We start from the raw sequence: 27996 nt of genomic DNA on the forward strand, positions 1-27996 counted from the left end.
TCCCCGTCAGAGACTGGGCCCAATTTTAAGGAGATCTGATCTGGGGGGGGTTGGTTTGGGATTTTTTTTTCCTTCTTTCAGCCAAGCAGCCTCAGCCAGCCAAATTTTATTTTTCTCTCCCCCATTTTGGCTTTGCAAGGCTGTGATTTTTCCCAAGTGGCCAACTGGGAATACACCGCCCTGAGCCCAGCCCTGTCCCTCTGCCACCACCTGAACACTGTGGGAAAACCATCCTGCTCCTTCCACACCTCTGCAAGTGCACAAACACCTTGGCGTTTCCTCCCCACGTTCCTAACAGCACTTCCAACAAAAGACGAGGAGGAAATACAATTCTCTAACATTCTGCTTTTACTCCTTCATGGAATCTTTCCAATGCAACTTCACAAAAGCAACGTAAATAAAGTCTCTTTTTTTTCTTCTAAAAAGAAGATCATGTTCCACAGATTCCGTAGTGCAATTGGTTATCTGGTAGAAAAAAAAAAAAATATCTTCACTCCATGGAGGAAAACGCTGGAAACAGTTCTGTGGTCTCAGTAAAAATAGGAAAGTCTACCCAGGATGGGCTAGAAAGTTCCAGGTGTGTGTGACACACAATCCCTACAGTCTGCCTCTAGTTGAAGAGGATGGAGTTGGGGTCCTGGTTGGCCATCTGTGCAATGTGCTTTAGTACATCCTTTTTCGTAATGATCCCCAGCAGCTTCCTGGAAAACAAAACACGATTTTAGTGCACCCTCAGGAGGGACCCCGGCAGGGCCACTCGAGCCCCTTGCAGGCGCTGAAGAGTCTTTTGGGATTCAAAGTGACACCCCACAGAAAGTATGACACCCTTTGAGGGTGGGCAGGCCCTGGCACAGGCTCCCAGAGAAGCTCTGGCTGCCCCTGGATCCCTGGAAGAGTCCCAGGCCAGGTTGGACACTGGGGCTTGGAGCTGGGCTGCCACAACCACCCCGGCCAGGGCAGAAGCGGCCCCGCATCCCGCCCCAGAGGGATCCCAGTGCCGCCCCCTTTGCCGGGCACAGAGGAGGCTCTGCCCCGGGCTCCCAGGGCTCTCACCCGTTGTGAGTGACCAGGCACTGGCGCAGCCCCAGCTTGCGGAATATGTCCACCACGATTTCCATGGGCGTCTCGTCCGTCACCGTGAAGGGACTGAGGTCCAGGATGCTCCTGAGTTTCAGCACAGACGGGGAGCTCGGAGGCAGGGGGGGACAGTAGTCAGTGAAACAAATAACTGAGGTGCTCACGATCCCATCCTGCTTCTTCCGGGCGTTTTCTGGAAAGTATTTGATTGAATATCAGCACTCCTTTCCCTTTCCAAACAGAAGAGCATTCCCTTTCCTCTGCCCACATTTAATGGCCTTAGGAGTCCTTTCCTTCCCTTCACCAGAGCTGTTCCCACCCCAGGAGGGTGTGATGAGTTTCCAGCCTTTCTTCCAAGAGAATCATGGAATCATTAAGGTTGGAAAAGACCTTTAAGACCATCAAGTCCAACTGCCCACCAGCACCACCACCATGGTCACCACTAAGCCATGTCCTCCAGTGCCACATCCACGTGTTTCCTGAACACTTCCAGGGATGGGGACTCCACCACCTGTGGAGGGCCAGGGCTGGACAACCCTTTCCATGAAAAAATTTTCCCCAATATCCAACCTAAACCTCACCTGGCACAACTTCAGGTCTTGTCCTGTCACTCCTTTACCTGGCACAACCTCCAGGATCTCCAAAGTTCCACTGCAGGGGCGGGATCAGCACATGCTTTGCCCAAAGCTGAGGCTGTTGCACCTCATTGTGCTCTGGCCAGGTAAATACAAGGTCTGGAGAACTTTTAACTTCCCAGTTTTTAGAGGAGGTAAATAAAATGCTCTGTACTTTTATGAGTCACTGATTTGGGTCCCATGCAGAGCAGTTAAGGGACTATTTCAAAGCACTTAACGACTGGCACAGGCTCCGTGGACGTCATCAGGGTCAGGAATGGAAAACAAGTCAAGTACTGGCCATCCCTCAGAGCTGCAGAGCAGTGCACACACAGGCACTGTGGGTACCTGCCACGCTGCAATCTGATAACCAGCATTCCAAGACCTCCTGGGAAGGGGCAGGTCTGGCAGCCCAAACACCAGGCTGGATATTCAGAACACTTCAGAGTATTTGGGATATTTGATCCTGAAAACCCAAATCCCATCCTGTGCCTCAGTGTGCACAGCTTGGGGACAGGACCACTCTGGATGAATCCCTGGAGATTCCAAGGAACACAAGTGCAGGAACACATGGTGGTACCACAGGAGGCAGGCAATGCACACGATACCCTAATGCACTCATTCCTGTATTTTATTCCGTATTGCCCCAGGCAACCAGTGACAGGACAAGAGGACACAGCCTCAGGCTGTGCCAGGGGAGGCTCAGGTTGGACACCAGGAGGAATTTCTTCACAGGAAAGCTCACTAACATCGGCAGGGGCTGCCCAGGGAGGTTTGGAGACCCCATCCCTGGAGGTGTCCTAGGAACACCTGGATGTGGCACTCAGTGCTCTGGGCTGGTGACAAGGTGAGGATCAGGTTGGACTCGATGATCCTGGAGGGCTTTTCCAACCTCAATGATGCCACGATCCTGTGACAAGCCACCCTGTCCTTCACCTCCGCTGCTAGCAGAGCCCACACTGCTCAGGGATGCTGGCCCAGCCACCAGCAGCAGGGCGTGTGACCTCCTCAGTCGGGGACAGCTGGCACTACCAATGCCAGCACAGCCACGTGGGCAGCGTGCCCTCTTACCGATGGAAATGATGAGGTCTCTCCGGAGGACAAACCCGACCAGGCGCTGGGACGCCCGGGACACCACCACGGGGTAGCCGCTGTAGGTGGTTTTGGTGACGATGGTCTCCACGTCCTCCACGGTCATGCTGTCCTGCGTGATGACCGTCAGGGGAGGGTCGTTCTTGCGCGGCCGCATCACGTCCATGGCCCGCGTCTTGTGCGAGAACTCCTCCTTGGCCTCCAGGAAGGGGTATCCGTTCAGGCGGATGTGGGCGTCGTAGATGCCCTCCCGGCCGATGGCATCGGCCACCCACTTGCTGGTCATGGCTGCGGCCATCAGGGGCACGATGTACTCCAGCCCCCCGGTGAGCTCGAACATGATGACCACCAGCGACACGGTCATGCGGGTCACGCCCCCTGCCAACACAGCGCGCCTCAGGTCACTCTGGGACCGTGTCACAGCAGTGCCCACCTCTGGAGAGGGGCTGCTGCCAGCACAGCTGGACTGCCCCGTCCAGCACAATCAGAGCAGCACTGAAACCTCGGTCCCTGCCACAGCACCAGCCCTGGGATGGAGCCCCAGGTCTCTGCGTGGTTTTGTCTCGGCATGTTTTAATTATGTTCTCGAGATTCAAGTCCCAGAGCTACTCCCAAGTATTTTACAGGAGTTTTGCTCCCATACCCATTCCCTAAAGGGGCACTGGCCCTTCAGTGCTGCCCAGCAGCAAACAGAACCATTAATGAAGTCAAAGTGCATTTATCTTCCATACAAACAATCCCAGAAGGGTCTGGGTTTGAAGGAACCTTCAAGCCTATCTCATTCCAACCCCTGCCACAGGCAAGGACACCTTCCACTGGATTGGGTTGCTCAAACAAGGTGTATCCCCTCTAAAAAGGCCAAAGATGGGGTTTGGTGGCACGTTTTTAGAGGAGAGTTTCTCCTGGTAAAGTAGTCCCTTAGGAGTTAAACATATTATTCCATGGATGAGGAGACTGGAAATTGTGAAAGTGAAGTTCAGTCACATGCACCCAGTCTCTCCAACTCAGCCAAGAGGAAGAAGTGTTACGAGAAAACAGAGCACTTAGAAGCAGAATTGCATCACAAGATTTAAGGCCAGAACAGGAAGTAAAATTAATTAAAACCCCACAGGAAAATTGAAGTTCCTGGGCAGCCTCAACTGTTCTGGTTCCCACTCAGGAGCTCCCCACTGCAGCCTGCCGTGCCCAGCACCAGGCTGGGGATAGCAAAAGAACACCACCAGGACAAGGAGCACATGGCACCTTCTATTACAGCCTTTCCTGGGGTTCTTGAGGTGACACCAGCTCTGATGGCCGGCCACAACCACAGCTCTTCAGCCACAGAGTCGCTACGGCGTGGAACGAGATCATCTTTAAGGTCCCTTCCAGCCCAAACCATTCCTTGCTTCAATGATTAAGGCTGGGAAAGACCTCTGAGACCGGGGGTCCAACCATTCACCCACCACACCCCTCTTCACGTGGCCAGCCCAGCCCCAGCCCAGCCCCAGCCCAGCCCCAGCTTACCCAGACAGGCGGCGGCGCCCACCATGGCGTAGAGGCCGGGGGTGATGCAGTCGGCCCCCTGGCTGCACCAGCCGCTGAAGATGGCCCAGTCGTGGTGGTAGAAGGCCAACTGCTCCACGGCCACCCCCAGCAGCCGGCCCGCGATGGCCCCCACGGCCATGCTGGGGATGAAGAGCCCCGAGGGCACCTGTGGGAACAGGGTCAGTGAGCACCAGAGCCCCGGCACGGCGCAGAGCAGTGATGGAACCTCCAACCAGAGGGAGGCAGAGGCTTTGCTGGGGCTGAGCTGGAAGGGACATTTGAGAAGTCATCTAGTCCAATGCCCCTGCAGTGAGCTGGGCCATAAGAACTGTCCATCAGCTCCATCCACTGCAGGAAAGCTCACACCTGGGAACTACGCCTGCAGCTCCAGATGCTGCACCAAACAACTTCCAGACCATCTGAGCAAGGAACAGCTCCAATTAAGCATTTACAAATTAAGACACTGATTGCTTTGCAATTAGCTGTTGCATCTAAATCACATATTTATCAAAAAAGCTTGAGGCAGGAAAATTTAGGAGCATTCTGTGTCTAGAAAACAGGATGTGGAGCCCTGAGGCACCAGTTTTGTGACTGCATTTGGTGCCCACACTCAGGCTGGAGGGTTTTTACTGCCCTCAGGTACGAGCAGCAGGACAAACAACTGCAGTCTGTCTCCTTCTGACAGAGCCTGGGGGGACACAGGTCTGCTTAGGGAGGAAACAAAACTCTGCGGGCCCTGCAGAGCATGGGAAGAACATGAGCTGCTTTACAGGCAACCCTCACCTTCATGCCAAAGGTGAAGATGGTGATGAAGACCTTCATGATGAGGGCCAGTGCCAGCTGCCACATGGCCGTGTACACGCCGGGGCCGGCGGCGCGGTCGGGCAGATCGTCCCCCTTGGTGCTGTTGAAATCATTCACGTACTCGCAGAGCTGGGACGAGTCCAAAATCCCACAGTCGTTGAAGAGCTCCGAAATCAGCTCACTGGTGCTCATCCTGGTGTACTCGTTGGGGAAGGCCAGGATGGCCGTGATGGCCGTCACCACAAACACCTCCAGCACCGGGTACTTGCCCAGCCGCGTCGTCTTGCGCCGCCTGCACCAGGCGATGTTGCTGCGGATGAAGAAAGCTCCCCAGAGCCCACCAAATATTCCCAGCAGGATGAAGGGCACCAGCTCCAGCAGATGCCATGGCATGTGGAACTCCACGTAGAAGAGCACGAGGCGGCTGTTGCCGAAGGGGTTGATGGAGCGCAGGGTGAACGCAGCGACCAGCGCGGCGAAGAAGGAGCGCCAGAGGGTCTTCAGGGGGAAGTAGTAACTCACCTGAAGGGAAGAACAAAGCACCTTTGGTCACTGGACCACTTAGCACGACCCCAGTGCAGGGAGTAAACCCAGGACAGAGATCCATGTGCTCATTCCCTGCTCTCCAGCCAAGCACCCCAGGCTTGGTGTGGAGCTGCGGTTCAATGGGGATTGCAGCGCCTGGGATGGGCCCTGGCCTGCACACTTCCACTGCAGCACGTGCCCTCCGTGATCCCTGGAGCGACTCACTCAGGTAATAAAAGCTGTTACACATCAGCCATGAGCTGAATGCAGAGAATTCTGTGGCTCTGCAAGGTCCAAAGTACCAAACAGCAGCACTTGCCATCACCGCCACCAACTACTGCCCAGCTGAGCAAATCCATCCCTGCCCTCCTCTGAAATCCATCCTGGTATTCCCCTGAGCTAAACAGCAATGATCCTTTCAAATCTAGATCAGCAGATTAAGGATTAGGTGGTCCTTGGGAAGAAAAGAGGATTGATAAACCAGAGAAGTTTGTTCCCAGGTACCCTGGGACACAGCTGTCAGGAGAGTGGACAAGGGAAAATGGCCTCAAGCTGTGCCAGGGGAGCTTCAGGCTGGACATCAGGAGGAGTTTCTCCATGGGCTGTGTTTTTAACCCACAGGGTAAGGTCTGCTCTAAAGCAGCATTCCAAGGTTACCTCCTCCAGGCTGAAGAGCACTCCTCCGATGGGAGCTCCAAAAGCCACGGACACGCCGGCGGCAGCCGCTGCTGACAGCACCTGAGGGACACACAGAGGCACTCAGACTGCTCAGCCCTCCCAAACATCCCCCATTTTTGGTTTGTCTTCACTTAAATTTGTACAACATTTATCTACAGCACAGTCAGCCAGGTTTGACCTGCTTTAAGACAGCAGGGAAAAGGTGGAGTGAGCCAATTCCCTAAGAAGGAGCTCCAAAAAAAATCAGTGTTAGCATTTCAACAGTCCCAGCACCAAACCAGCAAAGTGGCAAAGCTGGCAACTTCCTCTGCTGTTCCAGGTGATCCACCTTAGGTAAAGCATCAGCACAACACAACGGCAGCAATTTCACCTCCCACAACACCCCGACTTTTCCCATCTCACACTGCCCCCGTGTCCCAGCAGTGTCCACAGTGTAACTGGATGTGCTGTGGGGCCCCCCAAACCCTGCCAGCTCACCCAGAGGATTCTGCCCGGTTTGGTTCAGCAGAAGGTAAACTGGCCAACACTGGCACACCAGAACACGCCAAAACAGAACCATTTACCCCAGAACAGAACCCTGCAGCCTCAGCCCCAGAGCCCCAGCCCCGCTCGCCCTCCCCAGGCCGGTGTCCCCACGCACCTCCCTGCGCTTGGCCTCGTTCTTGCGGTACTTGGTGAAGAGGTGGCACAGGATGTTCCCACAGCAGCAGGCGACGTGGACCAGGGGCCCCTCCTTGCCCAGGCTCAGCCCCGAGGACACGGCCAGCACGAGGGTGATGGTTTTGATGACCAGCGTCCACTTGCCCAGGTAGCCTCTAATGATGAAACCACTTAAGATAGTTTTGATCTGGAAGTCAAGCACACAAAGCTCTACAGGCTTTCATTCAAGCCCTGGTCAGAGCTCCTGGGTTACTGGGCATTCCCAATCCTGCCCTTCCCTAGAGCTTTCAGAGTCCCCCTGAGCTATCAAAAGTGAGAGAGTCCATAAAGATCTCTCTCCATGCAAAGGCAGAAGCAGCCATCGAGTCCTTCCCTCAGGCCACTACCCCTGCTGGAGGAACACCTAAGCAGTGCCTCCTGCAGCAACGCCAAAACATCTGATTTTTTCAAGGGACTGCATGGAGACTTTAGTACTAGACGTGTTTCAGCAACAGCCTGGAAAAACACCGACGTATTAAGCCATCATCTAAAGTGGGAGAAATTATTCCATAGCATGTACATGGAAATTTTGGATGGTGGATCCCTACCCCACGTGAAAAACAACCCCCTCTCGTTCTCACTCACCTCTGGGATCCCTGAGCCACAGGCATAGGGAGCAAAGCCCTTCACAAGGAGCACAGCAAGGAGGGAGAACATCAAGGCCCAGATAACGTACATGAAATAGTTGAGGATATACGCAAAGGCCCCCTGAAACGCAGAGAAAATTGCCCAAATCAGATGGTTTCAACTGAAACCACAGCAAACCTGGGCACTGAAGTGAGCACCAGGAATGAGCAGGTCATCCCAGAGTCATCAGCTAGAAATGGAGAGACCTGCCCTAAGTCTGAGGTTTCAAGGACAGGCTCCATTCGCTGGGTTACCAATCATGGCATTCCCCCAAAACGCTCATGGGCAAAACACCCTCCAACAGCACACCCTGGACACAGCAGGGACACGCTGCACCTGCAAGGGGAGCAGTGTTTTGCCTCACCCCATCCCCCCCAAGGACAACACCCAAAACATTTGTTTATTGACACCCCTTGAGGACCCCAGCGATGAACCACTGAACCACCCAGAGCTTGGACTCCTGGCATCTACATCCCATCACCCCAGGGATGATACAGGCTGGGCAAACAGGGAATTCAGCAGCAAAACCAGTTCTGGGCACACATCACCTCTCCATGGCCAAGGATGAGCTGGGACCAGCTCTTCCACTCAGGACACTTGTCCCTGTCGGTGAAAGTGGTGTTGGACTTCCAGCAGCAGTGCTCATGGTTGAACCAGAACCCTGCCAAACAAACTCCTTCCTTCAGATCCGTCATCCAGTGGGCAGAGATGTCGATCAGACCCGCCAAGGAACCTAGTTGTAAAGGGAAAAAACCCCAAATAATTTAATGAACAGACTCAAACACCTGACGGTCACAGTCTGCCCCACCAATTTCTGACTCATCTCCCAACACACAGAGCAGTGTGGTGCTCTGTCTACAACTATGGAGAGCTAAACCAGAGGATTTGCCTAATTTTGGAATAATTTCAATATATTGAAAAGAGCAGGTCAGGAAACAGAGCGTGGCTGATGATATTTCAGAGGCTGTGTTCAACCCCCCCCGCATCACCAGCAATTAATTCTTCTCAATAACTGTTTGTTAAATGCAGCACAGCAGCAGTGAGGGCAGAGAGGGATGTCCCACATTCCTGGGGGACTCAGACAAAGTGTGTCACCAGGATGCAGGAGCTGCACCAACACCACCGACACTGTGACAGGAATAACTCTGAATTTGGAGAAAACATTTCCAACCCTAATTTAAAAAAAGAAAAATAAAGGAGGGGAAAGTTACAACTGTGCCAAACAAAACAAGGCAAGCAGAGCCAGCACAGAAGGGAAGGCAGGTTTTAGGAGGAATCTTCAAGTCACTTTTGTGACCAAAACCCCCACAACAAGGAGGCAGAGGCCAGGGACCTCTGATCCACAGGAGCAAGTGGCAGTACAAGCTCCAGAGGCTGCAATAAACATTCAGCAAATCCCCCAGTTAATGACCAACTGGCCTTCCTGGGTAAACATTAACAGAGGATTTCACTCCATCCCTCATGACAGATGCTTGCTGCTTCCTATCGGGAAGATTTGTATCCAAGTGATTTATTCCTGCTGCCCTGGGGCCAAAGTTTGTTCCCAAGTAATTTAAAAGGTCTCAGCCAGCTGAATTCTGAAAGACACCTGACTTCCAAGCAACACCTCTCACTTCTTATATCTAAGTATAGAAGGAAAAACCCCCTAAAAGCAAGAAACTCCTGCTGGCAACCCCTGGCATTAATCCCTTCAGTACCCACGAGGAGCATTCGGCATAGACATTCCCAGCATTTTGATCAGCTCTGCTTTAATGAATGTTTTTTATTTATTTCAGAGTTCTGTACCAGCAACAGAGCCAGAGCAGTGTCCAGGACACTTGTGAGCATCAGTTTTGTATTTTGGTTTTGCACAAACACAGCCTCAAAGCACTTTAAAATAACTCCCCGTGAATTAAAAGGCAGCAGCAGAGCCCTTGGTGTCCTCACTCCCAAATCCCGCTGCTCCAGGGACCTGCCAGGCCTTGGGGATGAATGGATCCTGATGCTGCAGTGCAGGAATTGGCTTTACCTGGAGGTTTGCTCTCACCTGCCAACAAACCAATGAGGAGCATCAAGAGCCAGCCAGAGAAGGCATCACTCACGCTGTGCAGCAGTGCCCAGGTGGACTCTTTGCTTCTGTTGGTGATCTGGGAAAGGGTTTGCAGAAAGAAACAGAAATCCATGAGGACTCTGATCCACTGTGGTGTGAATGCTCCCAAACTACTTGGGGACACTGTCACTCTGCTTTGAGGGGGGAGAGTAAATCATCTGACAGTGGCTGCTCCTACAGCTGGTGCAGCACTGGGCGGGAGGCGCAGGAGAATGGATCAAGGATCACGGAATCCCAGAAGGGGTTGGATGGGAAGGGACCTTAAAGATCACCCAGTCCCACCCCCTGCCATGGGCAGGGACACCTTCCACTATCCCAGGCTGCTTCAAGCCCCATCCCACCTGGACTGGAACACTTGCAGGGATGGGGCAGGCACAGCTGCTCTGGGCACCCTGTGCCAGAGTCCCAAGGAAACGGACATGAGGGGGTTGCAGATTTAATGCCAGCAGAGAGGAACGGTCCAGCTGGGAAGCAGGCACTGGTGGCAGTGGGGAGTGGGACTCAGCCCTGTCCCAGATGCCCCAGGATGGCTGAGGGCTGTCAGTCTCACTGCTCCTGACAGGCAGACAAAGAGTGACAGAACAGCCGTTGTGTGCCTGGCTGGCTCTCCAAAGGGAAACATTCCAGCTCACCACTATTATTCCCAGATAAAAAGGCACATTGATGGACACAACTAACACCCCAAAATGAGGAATACATGCAAGAAGAATCCTTTCTGCCTGGATGAGCGTTGGTTGGTTTTTTCTCTGGAATTCTGTCCCCTTGGCTGGATCTGCACTCGCCCAGACTGGGGCATTCTATTTATTTCCTGTATTTGTGCAGGGTCTATGTTCTGCCTGGGCTCTGTCAGTAAGACACAAGTTGTTTTGTGACACTCAGGGAAAAAAATAAAGAATATGTTGGCAAACAAATAGACAAGTTGAGTTCAGTCACCACCCTGCAAGAGTGCTGCCAGCAGGGCAGGAGCAGGCTGGGGACATGGGTATTTCAGCTAAAGCCCCCCTTGCATTCTGAGCAGATTCCTTTAATTGCAGAGCGGTGAAGTACTGGGAAGGAGTTCTGGAAGAATTGCATTCAGTCTTCTCAAGCACAAAATCCCCACAGAAAGAGCACCGTTCACCAGTGCAACTGTGAGAGCGGGAAACCAGGCTGGTTTTGTGCTCCAAAGGCCCCACTGCAAACAAATCAAAGCCCTCCAAAGAGAAGCAGCAACCAATGAACTGCAACACGTTGGATCCAGAGCTCCTTTTCCTCAAACAGAACTCTCAGCTCCCATCCTAAGGGCCGTCCCTCCATCCCAGGGGTCTCTAGGAAGTGCCTCCCTACCCCAGCAAGAGTCACACATTCCTTATCCTGCACTCAGAGCCAGCGAGGAGGAGCAGGAGTTTTTACCTCCCTGTGCCTGTCCCGATCCCTGGACTTCTCTCGCACCCAGTCTATCGTGTTAAAATCTTCGTAGGTGCCCACGCCAGGAAGAGGCTCCTCCAGGAAATCCATCATGGTGCTCGTGCCGTTCATCCCTCCTCCATTATATGAGGAAAAGCCTGGTGGGGAAGGAAGGGGGGAAATTGAGCATTTCTCAGTTTCCCCTCTTTTTATAAAAAACCAAAACTCATTTAGGAGGAAAACTGGAGATTTCAGTGGAAATAAAGAGCTACTGAGGAGTCCCCTGAGCTGAACAGCACAGGCACACGTTCCCAGGTGATCTGTGCCCTTCCCAGCTTCAGCAGCTCACCTGGAGACTGGGGGTTCAAACCAAAGTAAATCACCACCAGCATATAAATGGTGACTTCTCCCTAAATCCAGGACGTGCCACAAGGATATTTTGCTGTTTGAGGCAAGCAGATGGGAGAGGGAGAGGAGAGAAGGAATATTTAGGACTTCCAACAGAGCTGAAGGGTGAACCAGGTGGATGTGGCAAGGATGAGAGCAGGATGGGCAGGAAGGCATGGATGGGAGGAGGGAAACAGGGAAAGCAAAGCATCCAGTGGGGCCTGGAAAGCAAAAAGTGGTATCAAGTGGGGGCTGGGGAAAACACCAAACTGGGACTTGCAGCCTCCTCAGGTGAGAATTTAGCCAAACCACTGGGCCTCCTGTTTAACCTGCTCCAGCCCATGGAAAACGATGCTCAGCTTGGGTGTACATTCCCAAAATTCTGGCTCTGGAAGACAATACGTGTTTGCAGCCATCCAGAGGGAAAAACAGATGAGCAAAACCCAAAATCCAGTCAAAACTGAAAGGTGAGGGGAAGAGGAGGGCTAAAAGTCCCTGGCAGAAGGATAATGGTTGATACCTGAGCATATTTAGCTTGCAGATATCACGGGGGCAAAGGTGTCTCCAGATGGGAAAAATAAGGAATTCAAAGAGCTGCCCTCTGCCCCATCATCTGAGGCAGGAAGGGAAAAGAGCTGTGAAGTCTTCCCAAGCCCATCTCCCAGACTGCCACAGCTGCAGGAAAACAAGATGAGTCATGTACAGAACTGACAACCACCACAAAATAACCCACTTAAAACAGCTCCTCGCTTCACTTGGGACAAAAAAAGGTGGAGTTCTCCAAAGCTCTTCCAAATGCTGAGTACACAGGCCGTGAGCCCCAGCTGCACTGGGAGGAAAACAGGGCACGTTTTCCATGAGGGATCTCTGGTTTTAACAGCATTTCTGAGACCAGAAGCTTGGAAATACAGAATTAGTATCAGGGCTTCCAGAGACTTCCCCACTAAAATATCCCCACTGGAAATCCTAGATGCTGTTCCCTCAATCTGATGGATCAGAATCTCCTTGAATAAACCATCCTGACCACAACAGGAGCAGGTGGAGCACGGGGAACACTGAAGTGCCTGGAACTCCTCCTGCCACCGGGCTGGTGCTGCTCCAAGGACACAAGAGCTACCCCAGGAACAAACAGAGGCCTCATTCCAGTCACCTGAGCAAGTCCCACCTGCAGCCCAGAGCAGGAGCTGGGTTTGTTCCCCCAGGAATGACCACCTCTCCCAGAAGCACCCCAACCATTCCTGTCTCCGTGCTGCAGGCAGCAGCATCTCACTGGTTATTCCTTGTCTTTTTTTTTGGCCTATCTACCATAATCTTTCCTAAAGATAAAAGATACAGCTGTTCTAAAGAAAAGTATTAATGAAGGAGAGCTCGACCAAGCTAATAGAACACCCTGAGAAGCATTTGCTGCAAGAAGATGAGATCAGGCACATTCCATGCTCACTCTCCTGGAATAACTGCCCAGACCAGCGACTTTGAGCTGTCCTGGGAACCCTCTCCCAGCTCAAAGCTTGTCATGGAGCACCAGGAACCAGACCCTGAGGCACAGAGCAAGCACAGAGCTGCAATGACAGAGGGGCTCCAAGTCCTGGTGCCCCCAGCAAGACCCTGACGGCACCCGCAGTCCCCCAGGCACAGCCCCTGTGATCTCCAGACCAGGCAGGTGCAGTTTGGAGCCTGATCCTGCTCTCCAGGATCCCTGTTCAGCCCAGCCTGCCATCCTACAGCACCAGCATTTCTATTCCCAAAGGAGAATCCCAAGGCCTCCAGCCACACACGATTGTTCATTTGACAGATGATGAGAAAACATCTTTATATTTTTTCCAGGGGTAATCCAGAACTATAAAATGGCTGACAGCCATAAATATTTATAAAGATCATATTTCCTGCCTCAGCTTGCTGCAAATCAAAGATCCTAGGATTCCCAGATAGGAATAAAGGAGGAAAATGAGCTCAGTGATGCCCTGCCAAAACACATCCAAGATGATTGCACAGATCTCCCTGATTGTAACGTCCAGATCTCCAAGCCAAATTCCATGCCCGACACAGCGAGTGGAAAGCACCCCTGTTACAGCTCATTTCAAACAGAGATTTCTCAGTGTTTTGATCACCCCCAGAAGGGGTCAATTAATGCCCCACTTCAGGCCCTGCCGGGCTCAGGAAAACCAGGCTGCACTTGGTGCTGTGCCATGTGCCACCCTGCAAAGCCACAGCGTTTGCTGACTGTCCTGCACCTGGAGAGCTCCGCCGCTGCTTCCCTGCTCCAGCAAATCCCAGCAAAGCAGGGGGCTCGCAGGGGAGAGACAGCAAACAAACACTCATTACACACCAGAACCCGTGCAGCCCACCCAGCCTGACCCAGCACCCTCATCCCGGCCCCGGAGCCGCTGCCAGCAGCCCCACAGCGTGCCGGGCACATGGACACAGGCACACACTCCCCTCGGCTCACATCTCCTTCTCCTCCCCGGAAGGGTCTCCTCGCCCTGGCTCAGCCGCTCCCAGGCTCAGCCGCTCCCCGTCCCGCAGGAGCAGCTCTGGGGGCGGGTCGGTGCCATGGCCGGGCTCAGGGGGCCATTCCCGGAGCTCACAGCGGCACTCCGGGCATCCTCCTCCTCCTCCGGGCTCCACTGAGCCCTCCCCACTCCTGGCGTCACCGGCACCGTCACCAGAGCCAGCCCCTGCACACACCAAGGGGACAGTGCCACCAGAGCCAGCCCCTGCACACACCGAGGGGACAGTGCCACCAGAGCCAGCCCCTGCACACACCGAGGGGACAGTGCCACCAGAGCCAGCCCCTGCACACACCAAGGGGACAGTGCCACCAGAGCCAGCCCCTGCACACATCAGGGGGGACAGTGCCACCAGAGCCAGCCCCTGCACACACCGAGGGGACAGTGCCACCAGAGCCAGCCCCTGCACACACCGAGGGACAGTGCCACCAGAGCCAGCCCCTGCACACACCGAGGGGACAGTGCCACCAGAGCCAGCCCCTGCACACACCGAGGGGACAGTGCCACCAGAGCCAGCCCCTGCACACACCGAGGGGGGACAGTGCCACCAGAGCCAGCCCCTGCACACACCGAGGGGACAGTGCCACCAGAGCCAGCCCCTGCACACACCCGGGGGGACAGTGCCACCAGAGCCAGCCCCTGCACACACCGAGGGGACAGTGCCACCAGAGCCAGCCCCTGCACACACCGAGGGGACAGTGCCACCAGAGCCAGCCCCTGCACACACCGAGGGACAGTGCCACCAGAGCCAGCCCCTGCACACACCGAGGGGACAGTGCCACCAGAGCCAGCCCCTGCACACACCGAGGGGACAGTGCCACCAGAGCCAGCCCCTGCACACACCGAGGGGACAGTGCCACCAGAGCCAGCCCCTGCACACACCGAGGGGACAGTGCCACCAGAGCCAGCCCCTGCACACACCGAGGGGACAGTGCCACCAGAGCCAGCCCCTGCACACACCCGGGGGGACAGTGCCACCAGAGCCAGCCCCTGCACACACCGAGGGGACAGTGCCACCAGAGCCAGCCCCTGCACACACCCGGGGGGACAGTGCCACCAGAGCCAGCCCCTGCACACACCCGGGGGGACAGTGCCACCAGAGCCAGCCCCTGCACACACCCGGGGGGACAGTGCCACCAGAGCCAGCCCCTGCACACACCGAGGGGACAGTGCCACCAGAGCCAGCCCCTGCACACATCAGGGGGGACAGTGCCACCAGAGCCAGCCCCTGCACACACCGAGGGGACAGTGCCACCAGAGCCAGCCCCTGCACACACCGAGGGGACAGTGCCACCAGAGCCAGCCCCTGCACACACCGAGGGGACAGTGCCACCAGAGCCAGCCCCTGCACACACCGAGGGACAGTGCCACCAGAGCCAGCCCCTGCACACATCAGGGGGGACAGTGCCACCAGAGCCAGCCCCTGCACACACCGAGGGGACAGTGCCACCAGAGCCAGCCCCTGCACACACCGAGGGGACAGTGCCACCAGAGCCAGCCCCTGCACACACCCGGGGGGACAGTGCCACCAGAGCCAGCCCCTGCACACACCGAGGGACAGTGCCACCAGAGCCAGCCCCTGCACACACCGAGGGGACAGTGCCACCAGAGCCAGCCCCTGCACACACCAAGGGGACAGTGCCACCAGAGCCAGCCCCTGCACACATCAGGGGGGACAGTGCCACCAGAGCCAGCCCCTGCACACACCAAGGGGACAGTGCCACCAGAGCCAGCCCCTGCACACATCAGGGGGGACAGTGCCACCAGAGCCAGCCCCTGCACACACCGAGGGGACAGTGCCACCAGAGCCAGCCCCTGCACACACCGAGGGGACAGTGCCACCAGAGCCAGCCCCTGCACACATCAGGGGGGACAGTGCCACCAGAGCCAGCCCCTGCACACACCGAGGGGACAGTGCCACCAGAGCCAGCCCCTGCACACACCGAGGGGACAGTGCCACCAGAGCCAGCCCCTGCACACACCCGGGGGGACAGTGCCACCAGAGCCAGCCCCTGCACACACCCGAGGGGACAGTGCCACCAGAGCCAGCCCCTGCACACACCCGGGGGGACAGTGCCACCAGAGCCAGCCCCTGAACACACCGAGGGGACAGTGCCACCAGAGCCAGCCCCTGCACACACCAGGGGGGACAGTGCCACCAGAGCCAGCCCCTGCACACACCGAGGGGGGACAGTGCCACCAGAGCCAGCCCCTGCACACACCGAGGGGACAGTGCCACCAGAGCCAGCCCCTGCACACACCGAGGGACAGTGCCACCAGAGCCAGCCCCTGCACACACCGAGGGGACAGTGCCACCAGAGCCAGCCCCTGCACACACCGAGGGGACAATGCCACCAGAGCCAGCCCCTGCATACACCGAGGGGACAGTGCCACCAGAGCCAGCCCCTGCACACATCAGGGGGGACAGTGCCACCAGAGCCAGCCCCTGCACACACCGAGGGGGGACAGTGCCACCAGAGCCAGCCCCTGCACACACCCGGGGGGACAGTGCCACCAGAGCCAGCCCCTGCACACACCGAGGGGACAGTGCCACCAGAGCCAGCCCCTGCACACACCGAGGGAACAGTGCCACCAGAGCCAGCCCCTGCACACATCAGGGGGGACAGTGCCACCAGAGCCAGCCCCTGCACACACCGAGGGGCAGGACCGGAGCGAGGAGAGGGTCAGGCTCGCAGAAGGGACATAGGGATGGGGAATCCCAGAGCAGCGAGTGGAGCCACTTCAGCAGCACCCGGGACATTTTCTCTGCAAGAAGGGATTCCCCAGGACTAACACCAGTTTGCTGTGCTGCAGACTGGGAGCTGCAGAGAGCTGGGGAAACACCTGCTGCTAAATCCTGTTTGTACTCACAAACACCCGAGATCAGGCTTTGGGGTAGCCCAGGCACTCTGACCTCAGCTCATGGAGTCACAGAGGGGCCTGGGGTGGAAGGGACCTTAATGACCATCCCATTCCACCCCCTGCCATGGGCAGGGACACCTTCCACTATCCCAGGTGGCTCCAAGCCCCGTCCAACCTGCTCCTGGCACCCCAGCCTGGCACACTCCCTGCTCTGCAGCCCATTCCCAAAGCTCTGTCCCAAGTCACGATGCAGCATAGGAGAACACATTTAACAACAGCCTCCTGACAGCGGTGGGTCAGTCACTGCTGCACTGACAGACAAACCCCTTTCTTTTCCCACCCGCTAACATTTTCCTTGCTGGGTAACTCCCATGCTCACTGTCTTTCCAGCAGGCAGGCACTGGATTTTCCTTTTGTCCTCCGGGCACAGCCAGACTTCAAAGGCTCTCCCAGCGCCAGCCCCACGAGCAGCCTTTATCTGGCCCTTATTCAACGCACACAGAGCTCAAAGGGGCTGGTGATTAAGCTCCTCGGGCTCCAATTTGCTGGTGATAACTTGTCACTCACAAATTGTCTGGGAGGCTGAACCTCTGCACCCTCCCCACTTGGACTTTGGTCTCACTGATAAAAGCTCCGGGTTCTGTCTGAGGTCAAGGAGGAAGGCGGGTGAAGAAAGCAGGGGAGATGAGCCAGCTCAAGGCTCCCACTTCAATTTTTAATTTCGTTTTTAATTTAAGATGCAGAATAAATCCATCACTGCTAAATCCCACAGCTTCAGGTTTCACACCTGGCACCCAAACATCTGCCAGCAAACATCTGAAGTCAGCAGGGGAAGTTCCCAGGGAGAACTGAAACTGACGCTTGGGCAAGGAGCTCTTCCCCCTTTCAAATTTCCTCTTTTACTTTAGTGTCACCTCCCTGAGGACTGGAGCACCCTGTCAACAGAGAGAGCCTCACCCAGGGCAACCACTCCCCAGAGCTCAGCAGATCCATGTGGATTCATCCCTTCTCCATGAATTCCACAGCTCAGACTCGAGGAGGAGGAGCAGACCCTCTGGCCAGACAAGGGGTGGCAGGGGAAGCACCAAATCCCTCCATGCTGCCACACTGTGAGATTCTCTCCATGACAGAAAACCTCCAAAATTACAGATAAGGAAGAAGGGAGGGGAAGGAGGGGACATATCACAGCCCCCCAGGAACGGCTCAGTGCTGCCCTTCCACGGCACTCACAGCCCTCCCTCCTGCCACTGCCAGCTCTTCTCTTTGGAAGCAGCTACTTTGGAAAACCCCAGGAAGGACTCTCCTGAAGCCAGAGGATGTGCTCCATGTCACAGCCCAGGAGCCACACGGATGGGGATGCAATCCAGCACAGAATCCTGCAAACTCTTCACCCTGGTGCCAGGGAACACCAGACCCAGCCCGGGCAGAGGCCAGCAGGATCCACACAGCAAATATTACCATGAAACCCTAACCACAGCCATCAGGAAAAACAGCAAGGGGGGAGAGCTTGTGGGTGTTACCTCCCATCTCCCTGTCGAGCGGCGGGTCGTCGTCTGCCATGGAGAAATCCATGGATGCTCCAGCGATTTCCAGCATATCCTCATCGCTGGTGGCGCTCTGGAAGCTGCCCCGACGATAGCCCTTCTGATCCATGGCCAGAGCTTCCAAACCTGGGGGCAAAGAGAAGCTTTTTAGAGCACAAGCAGGAAAACTCATTTTCTAACCCAACTGGACTGACACCTGACCCTGGAGACCCAGAGGCTGCACTGCTCTTCCCACGGGAAGGGTGCGTGCAGTGCTGTCACCTGAAGCTCAGGCTGGAATTCCAAGGTTTTGGAACAGCTTTACAATTCTCTTGCACTAGATTTCGTAGTGTCACATGCCAGAAACAAAGAGCAGGTCCCAGTACAGCTTCTGAACCCACCTGGGGAGCCACAAACATGGCAGAAATGGGGCTCAAAGAACAAGTTCAGCAACCATTGCCCACCCAAGAGGAGAGTCCTTCCCTAACAGGGATCCTACATCCATCCTCTACTCATCAATCCACTGGAAAAGGGCTCAAACTGGATTTTGGATAACGAGCTGCCAGCATAGAGGGACAAGCACTGCCCTGGTCCTACTGGTCACACTGCTCTTGATCCAGGCCAGGTTGCCCACCTGGACTCCCTGCTGGCCATGTGCACTTTTTTCCAGAGAATTAAGAGAGAAACCAACTACCCAGCTCAGCCCTACTCCAGCAAAGGAAAACGCCAGCCAGCACTTCCCAAGAGGCTGAATTACACACTCTGCAGAAAACTCTTCCTTATTACACAGAAAAAGCCACCACAGCACACAGAAAAAGCTTTGGCACTGCACAGGGCGCTCTTTGCTGAGCCTTACACTGTGGAACACCATGTTCCTTCACTTGTAAGCGGTGTTTTCTCATTAAACTGTTGCAGAAGATCCTGGAAAAGATGAAGCTGAGGGGAGCTGTGTGCTTGGGAAGGCACATGAGCAGCTGCACACCCTGGGAGCACACAGACAGCGTGGCCTGGAGAAACCCAGGAATTCAAAGTTAGCATTTGCCAGCTAACAATGAAAGTAATTAAATGGCATTAAAGTGCTGTGGTGCTCCTCCAGTGAACTGCTTCCAGGGAGCTCAGTGGATCCAGCTCCCAGCCCAGGAGGCAGGGATGGCCCATCGAGCCTGGCAGAGAATTAAGGGAACTGTGCTCGCGTGTCTCGGGGCTCGTTTGCAGCATAACATGGTTTTACAGGGATTTTCCAATAAGACTCTGCGTGTGTAAATATGTGGGATATGGGGTTAAAATATCCCTGCACTTGTAGAATCGCAGAGTGGTTTGGGTTGGGAGGGATCTTAAAGCTCATCCCATCCCACCCCTGCCATGGGCAGGGACACCTCCCACTGTCCCAGGCTGCTCCAAGCCCCAATGTCCAGCCTGGCCTTGGGTACTGCCAGGGATCCAGGGGCAGCCCCAGCTGCTCTGGGCACCCTGTGCCAGGGCCTGCCCACCCCCCCAGGGAACAATTTCTCCCCAACATTCCATCCAAACCTCTCTGCTTTGCACAGAAAGCATCGGGTCCTGCAGCCCGGGCAGCCGGAGTCCCTGCTGGAGGAGCAGAAACCGGAGCAACGGCACCTCCTGCTCCCCCCAGTCCCACCCCGAGCTGCTTCTCATTTACAGCTTTAAAACTCAAAACCACGGCAGCAAACACGGCACCTTCCAGCCACAGCAGAGCCCAGGGAACAGCCGGCAGCACAAGAAGGACACACAGGAGGCTACCTCCGTGCTCACTTCTCCTGGCAGCCCCAGAGACACAGGTTTCAGACACTTTTTCTTACCAAAACACTCCCTCTACAGGTAAGCGATGCTTTCCCAGGCACAAGGAATAAAACAAAATAAAATAAAAACTAGACTGTTTTCATGCTCTTCTGGTTGTTCCTTTACCCCAGTTGTCCAGCTGCCTCCTTGCACAGGCCGTGGCACTGCCAGAGGCCCCGGAGCACACGTACATACCCCAGGGCTCCCGGTGTCCCCAGCGCCCGTGTGATGCCATCCTCCTCCAGCGGCTCCCATCCACCTCCTGCGCCCTTCTACTCCGTCCTGGTGTTCCCCAGGGCACTCAGAGAAAGGGAAGCAGCAAAGCAGAACCCGGCAGGGTCCCCACGACACCGCCTGGAAGTGACTCAGATGACAGGGCTGGCAGCAGGAAGCCAGAGCCTCGCTGCCATCCTGCCAGGATGATCAGCCCTTGCTGCGATTTCCAATCCAAAACCCAAGCATTCCAAGGTTTTCTCTCAGTTCCAGGCTTCGGTGTCACCCAGCAGATGGGCTCCCTCAGTCTCACCATAACACCTGTCCCAGTGCCACCGTGGCACCAGGGAATGGGCCCGGGACTCCGAGAGCACTGCCACACTCGGAGCAGCCCTTCTAGCCAAAGGCTCGAGGCTTTCCCAGTCAGAGCACGGAAAAAGCTCCCACAGCATTTTTCCCTCCCTGTCAGAGGAGAGGCTCGACCCCAACTCCAGCAGCACGGACACGGCACCAGGAGAACCCCGCCAGGAGCGGGCAGCAATCCCAACCAGCCACCTCTGGAGTCGCTCCCGCTGCGGGAAGGAGCCCGCTTACCACCTGGTGGCTGTTTCCTCTGGGAACCCAAAACCCTGGATCACAAGAGTGGGCGTTTTTTAGAGATCAGCAAATCTAAGCTGAGCTTTAACAACTCAGGGCTCTCCTTCCCCCCCAGCCCCACATGGTTCTCAGGCACATCCCTTCCCACAAGTACCAGATCCACGGGTGTACAAAGTAGGAAAAAAATGCAGAATGAGCCAATTGTAACTGGGAAAAAAAGGAAAGTAAAATGTAGCATTTGGCTGTTGGGTCAATACTCCTGGGAGCCAGCAGAGCCAGCCTTTCAGTCCTGGAATGCCTTGGGTTGGAAGGGACCTTAAAGCCCAAGGGGCAGGGACACCTTCCACTCTTCCAGGTTGCTCCAAGCTCCATCCAACGCAGCCTGGAACACCTCCAGGGACAGGGAGTCCACAACCTCTCTGGGCAACATCATCACTCTACAGGCTCCCACCAACACCAAAAAATCCCCACATTTCCCATCCTGAGCAGAGGAAGGGACTCCATGAGGGTGAAACTCCATCTCTGTGTGAACTGAGGGAGGTGGTTCGGATTTTGCTGTATTCCAACCCTCAAAACACGGAACCCTCTGCAGGAGGAGTTGGACTGAGAAGCCTCATGCACAGCTCTGCTGCCAAATCAATAGCCCAGAGAGGGGCCAGCCCTGTGTCCCCATGCTGTGACAAAAGGGCCGATGATTTGCCACAGGCAGTTCCAAGACAATGTTATTTTTCCAAGCCATTCTCTCCTCCAGCTCCCTGCGCTGTCTGAAGGGACCACAACCAGCCTCTGCTTCGGTAGAGAGGAAACTACACCAAATTTACACAGGCCTGGAGTGACAGGACAAGGGGGACCGGCTGCACTCCAGCAGAGGGCAGGGACAGATGGGATATTGGGAAGGAATTCCTCCCTGTGAGGGTGATGAGGGCCTGGCACAGGGTGCCCAGAGAAGCTGTGGCTGCCCCCAGATCCCTGGAATATTCAAGACCAGGTTGGACAGGGCTTGGAGCACCCTGGGATAGTGGAAGGTGTCCCTGCCCGTGGCAGTAGATGGTCTCTAAGGTCTCTTCCAACCCAAAGCACTCCAAGATTCCGTGGCAGCTCCATTCTCGGGGTGGCCAAGGAGACTCTGGTGCTCCCAGCAGTGCAGGAGCAGGATCCTGGAGCAGCTGTCCCTCCCGGGCCAGTGGCACAGAGCTGTGCTGGACCCGGCATAAGGCTGACCTCTCCAGGCAGCCTCTCGCCCTCGGCAGCTGCTCCAGCAAAGACAAACACATCCTGGGAATGCTGCTTGTGTGGGGCCAGGGCTGCCCGGCCACGCCAGCCTGAACAATAGGAGGTTTGAGAGAAACTGGGAATCCTACCAACACAGGCTGAGCACAAAGACTTGCATTGTTTTAGGGCTTGGTCGGGGCTCCTTCGCTGCTCTCTGACGTGCACTCACACGGGCCCGGGAGCCAATACCTCAGGCTCTGCTCTGACATCCCTCCAGCAGGGTAACAGGGGCTGGCACCCGTCACCAGGTCACGGCAGAGAGCAGCGCATGAATCCTGTGCCAGTTTGGGTTTCCCAGGCACGGGGCTGACACAGGGTGCTGTGGGATTGACTCACTGCCACCCCGGGATGCACAGACACACAGAGCCCACGGCCTCACATCCACACCAGTCCCACCTCCTCTGGAATAATCCACCATTCCACAGAGCCCCTCCGACACTGGAATACCCAAATGGAGGCAAACAGCAACATCCCCATCCCAAAACCACCCCAGCAACTGCTCCAGCAGCAGGTACAGACCAAGGTGAGCGCACAGATGTGCCCAAAGGCACTGCCAGCCCTGTTCAGAACCAGCACCAGTCCCCCAAAAGCCAAAATAAACGTTGTTTAGCCAAATCCAGCTGAGCTGGGAGCACTGGTACATCACAGCTCAGTTAGGAACATGTCTTGGTTACTCACTGCTATCTGCCCCATCCATTGGTCTCACCGCAAAACCTCTTTTTTTTCCTCCTAAACTTTCTGTCATTACCATTTTAGCTCTCACTTAAAAAGCCACAATCTCAGTCCAGCCACCTCTTCCCAGGAACTTCCTCACAACTACTTCCAGCTTCTTTTCTTTTTGCTTAATGTTTTGACTACAACACGAAAATGCCCAAGACCAGATGCACAGGTAGTTTGTGACCAGTTGAGGGGAGGTTGCTACTGGAATCTGAACTGTATTTTCCAGACTAGATCCAGTTATTTACAGCAGTGTCCATACTGAAACACAACAACAGCTTCTGCACCGTTCCCAGCCTCTTTGGGAATCCAAGACAGTGTCACAGCTCCGTGCAGCAGCATCACTCTGTTTTCCCAACATACCTGTGTGGCTGGGAAGTGATGACTCCCAGGTGTCCACACCACCCACCCAGCTGCCAGCCCGCTCCGCCAGCCCTCGGGCACACCGGAGGAGTGTGACTAACACATGACCCAGAGGGAAACAGCCGGAATAAACAGGGCTGGTTTTCATCACGGAGCTGATCCGGCACTGCTTCCATCCTGAAAACACCGGAGTCTTGGATGAAGGCTCCAAAGGCACCTCCTGCCAAAATGTCTAGTCTTAAACCGGGTCACAACCACAGGTGTCCCCTTGGCAAGCTCCTTCCCCAGGAGAGCTCTGGGGAGCAGGACATCCCTACAGGCCCTGGTTTGCTTACAGGGTTAGGCTGCTCCTTGGATGAATTTCCAAGAGAGGTGTCCACAGCCTGTGCTCAAGGAGCACAGCCAAGGTCTGTGCTGAGGAGAAGTGGGCTCAGGGGCTCCCAGATGGCATTAAAGTGGCTTCAGGACCTCTCTCCATCCTCTCTCTGGGACAGTGTCCCCAGGGTGCAGCCCCACAGATTCACCCCAGTTCACAGCAGTGTGTGAGAACAGCCCCGGCACATCCGCCACAGAAGCAGCTGGGAAATGGCCTGGATGCAAAGTGAGAAGATGTCAGTACCCAGAACCACGGAATTCCAGAATGCCTGGGGTGGGAAGCGACCTGAAAGTTCGTCTCTGTGCCCTGGGCAGGGACACCTTCCACTGTCCCAGGCTCCTCCAAGCCCAATCCAACCTGGCTTTGGACACTGCCAGGGATCCAGGGGCAGCCCCAGCTGCTCTGGACAACAAGTAAGATAACTCTCTACTTCCCAAATAAGGGAGTTACTGGTTTGTGGCTTTGTTCTGTAGTATTTTGTAAGCTCATTTCCACTTTCCAGGTTATAAATGTCCCTCCTGGAGTGGCACACCGTCCGTTCACCAACACAGATGATCCACACCTTCGGATCACGTGCCTTACACTTATCCCATTCTTCCCATATCTGCTATGTTTAGTTATTTTCCTGGAATTCAAAAGGAAAAAGGATCTGCTGTTACAGATCTAACAGAGAAAGCTGATGCCCAAAACTGCGCCAGACAAAAAAAAAAAAAAAAACAAAAAACCAAATAACCACTGATAAAATATCATCTCAGCTCAAACATTATCTCTTTTTCCCCATTTTCCTTTCCTTCCTCCCTTTATTGTTTTAATAATGGCTACAACAGCAAGACTTCAACAGATATTTCCAATTATATTTTACAGTCCAGTTTAGTGCCACGCTTGCATCAAGTCCCCACTGTAAACCTGTCATTCCACGCTTTGTGAACACCCAGCACTGGATCTCTTCCAGCAGAACACCTTCCTTGTGGTGTTCTTTCTAGGCGACACTTCTCAGCACACCCCAAAATCTAAACAGCACCACATGGAACCAGATCTAGACTCATTTTGGGGAGATCTGAGCTCTGCCTCTTGCTCAGCAAGGTCGAAAATCCCCAAAATACTGAAATATGGGCTACAGGAGGTTTAACAGGAGATTTTCAGGCACAAAGAGATCATAAAACACCCAACTTGTATAAAATCCTAGGAGAGAACAGCCTGGGAAAGCCTCCCTGAGGCAAGGGAGAGGGTCAGGGGAGGAGAGCCAGAGCCCAGGCCAGGGCTGCTACTGAGCCTCCGGGGAGCCACACGGATGACCCGGAGCTGCTGCCAACTGCAGGGGGAATTACAGCTGAGCACACCAGGTACCAGGTACCTTTCCAAGCCCTCCCTCTCCACAAAATCCATCCCAGCTGCTCAGCACACGACAAGGAGATGATTTTATACATTTTTATTGAACCACAGGATCTCATTCCACTCACAGGCACCTCCTTGACCGGAACTACAAACTCTCCTTCCTTGTTGATGGTTAAGAAACAAACAGAAGTGCCTGAAGAAGGGAGGAATAAAGCCAGGCCTTTGGAAGTGCTGGGTCACAGCGCAGCAGCTCTGAACCCCACAGCACTGAGGCAGAACAGGCTGGCACAGCAGCACTGGAGTCACTCTCCAGACTCATTGAATTTCCAGGGATGGTTCCAACCTCCTCCCAAACCAGGACACACATTCCAACCTCACCTTCCACCCAGCAACAGCACAAACTGGGACATTTCTGGGTCCAAATACTCAGCAGGAAAAGCCATGAAGAGGAAAAGGGACTATTAAGAAGAAAATCAGGGATATGATGGAAGTATGCCACCCCAAAATGCCACCAGTTGTTCTGACAGACCAAAGTGCTGAGCCAGGCTTGCTCCTCTTCCCAAGCTCCAGGGACAACTGTACCATCCTTGTTCCAACTAAAACACATATTCATCCATGGAGAGCAAGGAATGGTGGCTTAAAACTGCCAGAGAGCAGGGCTGGATGGGATATTGGGAAGGAATTGTTCCCTGGGAGGGTGGGCAGGCTCTGGCACAGGGTGCCCAGAGCAGCTGGGGCTGCCCCTGGATCCCTGGCAGTGCCCAAGGCCAGGCTGGATGGGGCTTGGAGCAACCTGGAGCCCCTGTCCCTGGCAGGGGGTGGCACTGGATGGGCTTTAAGGTCCCTTCCAACCCAAAGCATTCCGTGATCTGTAAAACCAGGGCTCACAGTCCCTCACAAGCACTGGCACGTGAGGCTGTGCTGCACCACCACGAGTGGGTTGTTATCCCAGAGGGAACAATTAAAAGCCTGATGCACAGAACCACTCACACCTGAATCCCAGCTGCTGGACAAACCTGCTGGATGAGTCCGTGACCAGACCACGGCAAGGTCAGTCAGTGCCAGCCCTCACCTGTCTGGGCAGCCTGGGGCTGCAGACATCCTGGCCGACTCCCAGAACACCCAAAGGACGTGGGATACTGCATGGATGAACTCTGTGAACATGCTCCAGGTGAGGAATTTGGGGGCCAATTTGCCTTCCTTTACCAGCAGCCACATCCAGCTGGAGACACAGCTGGTGCCACCTTCCACAACAAGGATGGAAGAAGAAAATGAGGGACTGTGACAGAGGGAAAGAAATCATCTGGGATTTGGGGAAGGGGGGGTGAAGGTGGATGCAAGGCACAGGAGCAGAAGAAGCAGGTGCTCCTTGAGAGCCAAGGGGCTGCAGCCCCTCCATCTGCGAGGCCACTGCACACACGAATCCTTGAGGATGCCTGAAATATCCACACTGCGGACCCATTTCTCACCCAACTGCCAGCTTTGTGGCTTCTTAGGGTTTTTTTAAACAAAAAACAACCCGGGCCAAATGGGATGGAACAAATAATGCTGGAGAAGGACCAAGGAAAGTGCTGAGATGAAAATCAGATCTTTCCTTCAGCATTACCCTGTCTGAAAGGCACAGGAGTTGCCAAGAGCAGGGAGCAGCAGCACAGCTGTACACAGAGGGACATGGGAAAGGAAAAGCACCTCTGGCACAGCTTCCCAAGAACCTGCTACAAACAGGGCAGAGGAATGAGCTCTGGAATTTTAGGGCCCACAGTGATTTTCCAACCTCTGAGTGCTCAGGCAGCTGAAGAGTGTGAGCTCCGAGTCCACTCAGAGACCAAAGGAGATTTCCAAAGTGGGCACAGTAAAGCATAAGAGGCAGGTACAAGAGAGCTCCAGTAAACATCCCACTTTTGTCTGAGAGCTGCTCCCAAGCCACTTCAGCTCCTGGAGAATAATCCTCAGTGGCAATGCCACAGAATCCTGGGCAAACCAAATCCAAACCTCAAAAGACATTTTGGCGCAGCCAAGTTTGGTCACACACCCCAGCCCATTCCCTGCCCTGTGCAGAGGGTGGGGGCCACTCCAGAGGGGGCAGCCCAGCACAGCCAGAAGATGATTTGGCTGCTGCATCCCAAAGAATTAAAAACAATTCTCTATTCTACACAAGCACCATCCATGCAGCACTTGGAAACAAAAACAATCCTGTTTTTGAGTCCCTGTGGGAACAAAGGGAGTCAGAGGAGCAGCACTGTCTGCCAGCCACGCCTCCACGGCCTCTGGGTGCTCCCAGCCCTGTCCCACGGACCCCTGAGCCTGGAACAGAACCACCAATACCTGGAAAATCTCAAAGTGTGCATTCCACAAACACCTGCTCTGAACAGATGTAAAAAGCTGAATCATTCATTTCATTCTGGCTGCAAAAACCTGAGGAACAAGCTCCAAGATTAAGGAAGGCTTTAAAGCCTGGACGACCCAAAGCTCACAGCACCGAGAGGCTGGGAACACACAGTATCCCAGGATTCCCAAATTCCAGCTGCTCTATTTCTCACCCTGCCTATTCCTGGAGGCTCCTTCAGAGGCAAGTTTCCCTTGAGCACCCAAACAGACCCAGAGGGACCCCAGCTCTACCCTGTGCACTGCAGCAGGGACACACAGGAGGGAATCCCGTCCCCGTGCTGCCCCATCCCGTTCTCTGCCCCCGGCACCGGCATTCCCCCACGGAGAGGTCAGCGACCATTCCAGAGGGTCATTTATCCATCCAACAAGCTGTGTCAGTACCTCTCCCAAGGATCAGCTGCTCCTGCCTCCACTCTGGCACTTCCTGGAGCTGCTGGAAGAGAGAGAGGGTTTCAGGCAAGGAAGCCCAGCCAGGACACAGGGCCCTTCCCAGGCTGAGCTGTGGAGCAGGGTCAGCCCTGCACCTGGAGCAGGGGGGCTG

General features: G+C 55.0%; 1 protein-coding gene across 7 annotated transcripts; it reads right to left on the minus strand.

The window, feature by feature from the left end:
• Window positions 1-330: 330 nt before the first annotated feature.
• LOC125333067 (H(+)/Cl(-) exchange transporter 5) lies at window positions 331-27994 on the minus strand. 7 transcript variants are annotated; one of them, XM_048318608.1, is made up of 13 exons: window positions 27837-27994; window positions 18392-18541; window positions 11122-11273; window positions 9667-9766; window positions 8189-8373; window positions 7599-7721; window positions 6955-7161; window positions 6294-6374; window positions 5091-5633; window positions 4287-4473; window positions 2763-3161; window positions 1054-1270; window positions 331-701 (listed from the first exon to the last, which is right to left on the minus strand). In XM_048318608.1, exons 2-13 carry the CDS (start codon window positions 18522-18524, stop codon window positions 611-613), a joined length of 2418 nt encoding a protein of 805 aa, XP_048174565.1. In that variant the 5' UTR covers window positions 18525-18541; window positions 27837-27994; the 3' UTR covers window positions 331-610. The 7 variants fall into 7 exon arrangements, with proteins under 7 accessions (XP_048174565.1, XP_048174559.1, XP_048174564.1 ...); XM_048318602.1 differs by lacking the exon at window positions 27837-27994 and adding an exon at window positions 20390-20466; XM_048318607.1 differs by lacking the exons at window positions 18392-18541; window positions 27837-27994 and adding an exon at window positions 17251-17275.
• Between the last annotated feature and the right edge of the window lie 2 nt (window positions 27995-27996).

The sequence above is a fragment of the Corvus hawaiiensis genome, chromosome 14, assembly GCF_020740725.1.
Source record: "Corvus hawaiiensis isolate bCorHaw1 chromosome 14, bCorHaw1.pri.cur, whole genome shotgun sequence".
Taxonomy (NCBI): Eukaryota; Metazoa; Chordata; class Aves; order Passeriformes; family Corvidae; genus Corvus; species Corvus hawaiiensis.